The sequence below is a fragment of the Bactrocera neohumeralis genome, unplaced genomic scaffold (genome assembly GCF_024586455.1).
Source record: "Bactrocera neohumeralis isolate Rockhampton unplaced genomic scaffold, APGP_CSIRO_Bneo_wtdbg2-racon-allhic-juicebox.fasta_v2 cluster09, whole genome shotgun sequence".
Classification (NCBI taxonomy): Eukaryota; Metazoa; Arthropoda; class Insecta; order Diptera; family Tephritidae; genus Bactrocera; species Bactrocera neohumeralis.
The window spans coordinates 5,306,403-5,313,828 of NW_026089622.1; the positions used below are offsets into that span (position 1 = coordinate 5,306,403).

Here is a 7,426-nt window from a genome sequence, read left to right on the forward strand (position 1 = left end):
CGTGTTCATGTCCTTAAATTGAAAACACCCAATGATTTTGTGTTTATCGCTAGAGCAAAGAACACAAGAAGGCTTAGTGATAGCGAATGATGAGGTTTGTCCACGGGTAGTAATCCGAATTGGTTTGGTGGACTCGAACTTATGGTGTGACGAAGAATCGATGAATGCAAAAACTGACAGGGACGTTCTAAAACTTGGGTGCATTGTATTCAAGTTGGAAGCGATTTCTAGCCTAGCGATTCATTCCATTTTTTGCGAGTTTGCTGATTACATTTTAAAATGACATTGTAAATCAGCATTGCTTGTGCGATGTTGGAGCTCGTGCCCAACGATTCTAACGAACTGAATATAGCTGATGCCTTGTCAATCCAACTACGTAATTGTTGATAGTTTGATTTATCGGTTGTTTGCAGCGTAAATAAGGAAGCGATTCCTTCCAAAAAAATCAGAGTGGGATTATCGAAGCGTTCCCTGAGTTTATCTAAAGCTTTCGGGTAGTTTTATCTGGTTACCTGGAAGGCTCTTACGGTTTCCAGGGCTGAACCTTTAAGACACGACAATAAATAATTGAATCGTTCTATATTTGATAGCCGAGGTTCCCGAGCTACAAGCTGCATAATTCCCGCTGAAAGTAGGCAACGGCAACCTTGGCAAGAATGATGGCGTGGAACAGGTGTTGGAGCTGTTGTCTCGGAGTAATTAATTGTAACGTTTCCTTCGTCCCCAAGTTGTGCTTGAATGCAAAGTTTGGATGTGACATAGCTATCCTCTAAATCTGCGCGACCTGTGTCTGATGGATCCAAATCTTCAATGTCAGGTTGAACTGAGAGTGCTTGCTTAAAGTATGACTCTAGTATTCCCAGTCGGCATTGCAACTCCTCATGTGAAGGCTTTTCATCAAAGTCTTTTTATCCCTCAACTATAGATTTAATACGTGATATATTGCGTTTTATATTAGCACGTTTGCGTTTGGAGTATTCAAGAGACATTATCCCTTTTTCGATAATTTTGTACACCCTTAATGTAAAGCGAAGAGAATAACTATCAGCGATCAGTAATAGCGACGGCAAAAAAGAAGTTGTATACTGCTCACTAACAATGCGTTGTCTCACTAAACATTTAGTGCAGGCAGCAAAAAATGTAGAAAATGCATATAACTAATAAAGGGCGATAATAACTGCCGCTAGCAGCAGAGCTCTCAGGATAGATGCGTTGACAAAATAGCAGCAACGGTGCAGCGACCAAGCGGGCGACGCTTTCAAGTGCCGGCAGAACTATGAACGTTCAGCTGAGCAGAGCAGTAAAGGCGCTGACTTATGTTGAGTATGCGATGTTCTGCTAACAAAAGCAGCGAATGCAACTCCGTTAACCAAAATGTTCCAAAGGGTGATTTAGCGAATTATAAGTTAATGGTTGCCACCAGATGATTAATAACACGCTGTTTTGAATGGTGAAGTTGAACTCAACTTTCTTTATTAAACACATTTCTTTTATACAGAATTTGCTTATTTACTATAAACTTACATATGTACGAATTCTTACTTACTAGTACTTATTTCTATATACTCTATAATGATAACGTAAGCAATAATTATAGCAAAACAGCAAACCTCAGTTTGGTCGAGAAACGGCTTACATTGCGGCGGCACGGCTTCCGTTCTGGATTAGTGCCGACGAAATGTGCTGTTGTTGTAAATTTTGGAAATTAACTTTATTGAGCAATGATATTGTATATTTACAGAATATTGCTGAATTGAATAATATCAGTATATTTTGCTAGCTACGAGAACTTTGTTGCTATCGTACATTTGTTTGCTCGTAACTTTAGCTAATGCTAACTGCTTCACATTTTACAGCATCAAATTCAAAATTTCCTCGAATCGTATGTAAGGGAAAATGAGGATTGCAATAATGTGCTCTATGAGTTCATCAGCGTCTCGCTGATTAAGAATTATTGGCTACTGAAAGCTGTGAGTAATCTATTATTTGTGGGATAAGAAATGAATTTCTGGTTTTTGGTTTGAGTATGATATATAAAACTAATGATAGTGTTACTGCAACAAGAATTGCTAAGAAGCTTAAGCTAATTGAAATAATGTTTTTATGTTATTCGTTCTAGTTCATTTACATTATTTAAATGTAGTTTATGTAAATAGTTTAAGTCTAATTTAATTTAATTTTCCGTTAGGTTATTCTGAAGAATTGCGGGTAAGATTTGGTAGGAACTTGTTTGCCAGTAAGGTAAGAGTCTAAAGAGTAAATGTCAGTTAGTTTTTTAAATATGATTTATGAATCTTTCTGTTATCTTTAGTAGTTATTGTGACGGTATTGTCATTAGTGACAGTTTCTTTTTTAGAAATGGGTTTCGTTTTCCCTTTAATTTGTTTGTTCTTTTTAAATTACCAGGTTTGTAATTCCTTATTTTTGACCTATTTTTGCTGTGATAATTTAGTGTATTTTTTTGGTTTCTGGCTATTTCATTTCGAAGGTCAGAATTAACTATTTCGCTAAAGTTTGTTAAATCTTGGTAGTTGATTCTCTGTGTTCTTCCAAAGAAAATATCAGCTGGTTTCTTTTTCGTAACTGAATGTGTCGTGTTAATATATCTGTCAACGGCAATGTTGACAATTTCTTTAATAGAGTAATCAGGATATTCCACTTGGAGACATCTGATTATTTCAATAATAGTGGAATGTACACGTTCTATCGCTCCATTGACTTCGCTTTTCTGAGGTGGTGCTAGATAGATTTCAATTCCTAACCCTTCTAAATAGTTCAGAGTCATTGGGCTTATAAATCTGCCTTCATTGTCCATGACCAAAGCCTTTGATACAGTGAAATAGTGTAGAAGCTTTATCAATTTATCCCTGATATGCAGTACTGATATATTTTTTATCCTGAAAAATTTTACAAATTTAGTGAATTTGTCAACGGACGAGATATATTTTTCACCGGACATTTCTCTAATGTCGATATGCAGTATTTCTGTTGGATATGAGGATATGGGTGTTGCCTGTAACTTGGGTTTTTGTGGATGCCGGTCATACTTATTACATCCGCAAATTTCACATGATTTAGTATATTTTTTATAAGTTTAGTCATTTGTGGAAAATAGTATTTTTCCAATATCTGGTCTTAATTTTTTTTACCATTGCGATGGGCTCTTTTGTGTTCTTGTTCTATTATTTTAAATTTGACATCTTCGTCTGCGATATCGGTAACTACTTTCTGTGTTATCCTGATACGAAATTGTGAGAAATTTTCTTGATATATTTGCTGTAGTAATGAAATGTATTTCTCTTGGATTTTAATTCCATTGATTATGTTTGGGTTTAGAACGCTTTTGAAGATTTTACTTAGGTTTTCTTTATCGTAAACTTCACATTTAATGAGGTGTCTGTGGAAGCTTGGATGAGGTTCTTCGTGTGTAATTTCCTCCTTTCCTTCTGTAAATATAACTTGATTTTTAAATACGTTAATTGGAGCTTCACAGTGAGGAATGAGCTTTGAGCTATCCTCTTCTGTGCTATTTTGTGAGTTTTCATCTGTGGATGTTAGCGTATTAACTTCTATTGGCAGCCGTGATAACGCATCGGCGACTACGTTTGTTTTTCCTGGTTTGTAAATTAGTTTATAATTATATTCTTCTATCCTTGCTTTCCACCTTTTTAACTTGGCATTGTTATTACTGTTGCTTAGTGCAAACGTGCAGCTGGTGATCAGTAAGAATTTTTATTTCTTTAACTCCATACAGGTAAGTCCTTAATTTGTCGAGGGACCATACTATGGCGAGCATTTCTTTCTCTATTGTCGAGTAATTCTCTTAGGTTTTGTTGAGTGATCTAGAGATGTAAGTTATGGGTCTGTCTTGACCGATTATCCCTTGTGAAAGGACTGCTCCGATTGCAGTATTGGAAGCATCTGTCGTCAGAATAAAGGGTTTCTGGAAGTCTTGGAATACCAGAATTTCAAAAGATTTAAGCAAATATTTTATGTCATTAAATGATTTCAAGCCTTCTTCTGTTAGTGAAATTTTTACCCGTTTGGATTGACTTGCTTTTATTTGAGCATTTTCACCTCTAGTTAAATTGGTAAGTGGCTTGATAATTTTTACAAAGTCTTTTATAAATCTCCTATAATACGATGCTAAACCCAGGAAACCTTTTAATTCCTTAAGGTTAGCAGGTGCGGGAATTTTTTTGATAGCGGATATTTTGTCAGGATCTGGCAAAATACCTTCGCCGGTAACGATATGACCTAGAAAATTTTCTTCTGTTCTAAAAAATTTGGATTTTTCTAGATTGACTTTTAAATATGATTTGTACAAAAGCATGAACACATCTTCAATATTTCGTAAGTGTTCCTCTTTAGTTTTTCCCATTATTATAATGTCATCGATATTAATGTAGCAGGCTTTTCCTATAAGCGTTTTGAGAACATCATTGATCATTCTCTGAAAACTGGAAGGGGCATTTTTAAGACCGAATGGCAACCTAGTAAATTCATATTTACCATTGGCTGTAGAAAAAGCTGTCTTTTCTATGTCCTTTTCCTTCATCCTGATTTGGTGTTAGTGTATAGAGAAAAAATGTGTAGTCGTATTGGAATATTTGTCTCAAGCGGGTAGCCGTGGTTGGCAGGGACCCCATGTGGTGTGCCGTACATACACATATATTTAACTAGATAAATTTTTAAGTTATAAGATCTTACAAATCAAGACACCAGGATCTAAAGAATGATTTTATTTTTAAGTTTGATCTTATCAACCAGGTTGATTTTATAATTCAAACATTTGGTCCTTCGAGCCGGATAGTAGCTCGAGCCAAAATTGTAAGATCTGTATGAATGAAATACAGGCAATATATGTAAAAGTCCTATTATATATATATGTATATAGGCAATATAAAAGCCCTGTTATTTACACATGCAAATGAATAAGGAAATTGTAAGACGGGTCCATATTCCCGCATATTTATATGATCACATAAGCCGTTTTAGTACGAAACTAAACGCTGTGTATAAACTGTTATTTAAAAAATATTCAGCGGCTGTGAATCGAGGCACAGCAAGGTTAACTAGGCGACCAAAACAATTTCCTCCAACGATTTTTTTAAAGAATAAAAACAGTTCATTAAAAAAATAGTTGAAATTTCGAACACTGCGGACATGTCACAAAGAAGAGCCGAAGATTATACGAAGCGAGTCCAGGAGTTCAAAAAGGAACTAGCAACTGATATAAAATGATAGACCTCATAGAGCAGATAATTGAAAAAAGAACGGAAAGAGTTCGATCTACAATTGTATAGGCAAAAATAAATATGAATACTAGAGTCGTAACTGAAATCGAACATTTCGAAAAACGTCTCCAAAATTTATGGGGCAACATGGAAAGAAATATCCACGAATTGCAACTCTATTACAACAATTCTTATTTTAATGTTGAAATAAAAGATCTTTCTTTTTGTGTCACTTACATTTTGAAAATATTAATGAAACAAAAAGATAATTTAGAAAATAGTAAAGATGAGCTACGCGTAGAAGATATACGTTTTCAAACTCATTTCCTTGATGACATATCGGAAGATATACGTTTCGAAAAGCAATGCGTTGATGACATTTGCAAGCTGCGCGAAGAAATTACATTTGAGAAGCTACGCGTAGAAGACATTCCCTTTGGCAAGCTGCGCGTGGAAGATATAACCTTCGAGAAACTTCGCGTAGATAATATAGCAAAAGAAACAACACCGAAGGAAGATTTTACTACTTCACTAAAACACATAAAGGAAAAATACACTGATGCAGAAGGTGATACCACCGGCAGGAATTCAGCGCAAAAGAGTACAAAAACGATTGCAGCTTTGAAGGACACAAGAACATCAAAGGGTGGATTCATCAGCAGTAAGGACGAACGTAAATGCAGCAAGTCTGATGACGATAAATCAAAGAGAAAAGATGAGAAGTCCGGCGACAAAAAGGATAAAGACATTAGTGAACAAAAATCATCTTCAAACAAGACTTCGCAGAAGGATGACAAAAAAAGTCTTCAGTTAATATCTCTACAAAATCGTCGTCCACAGGAAAGCAGACAACACCTTCACGTAATCTTTGGGTATCCGGGTTATCTTCATTAACGAGAGCCAGTGATCTGAAAACTATATTTTCTAAATATGGAGAAGTTATCGGAGCCAAGGTGGTCACCAACACCCGAACTCCGGGTACACGTTGTTATGGCTACGTAACAATGTTATCATCGTCGGATACCAGTCGTTGCATAAAGCATTTGCATCATACTGAAATCTATGGACGGATAATATCAGTAGAGCGCACTAGAAACGAAATCGGCAGCTCAACAAGTGTCGCCAACACACGTGTGGATACAACAAAAAAAGATGCTAACAAGAAGATACGAGACACAACTTCTAAGGCGAAAATTGGCGAAAATTGGCGAAAATGGGCAATTGACTACAAATGCACTTGTGTACTTAAAAGTAATCCCAAACCATACAGCATAAACAATGAAGTGCGGAACACATAGAGCGCGACAGACTGCAAACTACTTCTGCAAAATATTAAAATACACACGTTCTTATGGACAGTGTTATTTTGACAGCTGTACGACTACACGACTGCAGGCCTACAGTTGTCGTTCTCGCTAACTTCAATATCCTCCTATATTTGCCAACGACAGTACGACGACAGTAGAGTTGACAGTAGAATGGAAGATAGAAAGATGAGGTAGAGTGGTGATGCCACTAATATGTAAAATGTAAAATTATTCACAGCTCTAACAAACTTGAATTTATTTTACAAATAAAAGCATAAAATAGCTATATAATAGCTCTATTATATCATTTGTAATAACAATTGATAATTTAAAGAAAAAATATTTACCCATTTGCTATTTTTTGCATAAAAAATTTCATTTTGAACAAAATATTAAAATTTCATTGAAGTGAAAGGTATTAGTATGGCTACAACGAAATTGTGTACATGCAAAATGGACAGCAGTGTTGTCTTGTGTACATACCGGCCATTGTTATGTTGCTGCCTTCTTACGAATGTTCATGTAGTAAGATGCACAACGCCATTTTCAGTTCACTGTCGTGCTGCTGCAGTCTGTCGCTGTCATTGTGTTCACCACTTGATAAAAGATCTTGTATGACAGCACACAACACACATGCATTGTAAGTTAACAGCAGCAGCCACACAGAGATCTAATGATAAATATAAACAAATTGTATTTTCTTACAGTATTACTGCTTGGTCAGCAGAATACTTTAATTAATAAGACAGTATTACTGCTTGGTCAGCAGAATACTTTAATTAATAAGAAATCAATACATCACTTGTTTTGATAAGCAAGCATAATTCAATATTCCATTATTTGTTTTGATAATGGAATAATTGGAAATTCAATGCTCTGGCA

At 35.6% G+C, this 7,426-nt stretch overlaps 1 protein-coding gene across 1 annotated transcript; it reads left to right on the forward strand.

Annotated features, from left to right (window-relative positions):
* The first annotated feature begins 5,489 nt into the window (after positions 1 to 5,489).
* On the forward strand, positions 5,490 to 6,131 carry LOC126764421 (uncharacterized). Its single transcript, XM_050482108.1, has one exon. The coding sequence runs from the start codon at positions 5,490 to 5,492 to the stop codon at positions 6,129 to 6,131; it is 642 nt and encodes a 213-aa protein (XP_050338065.1).
* The last annotated feature ends 1,295 nt before the right edge of the window (positions 6,132 to 7,426 follow it).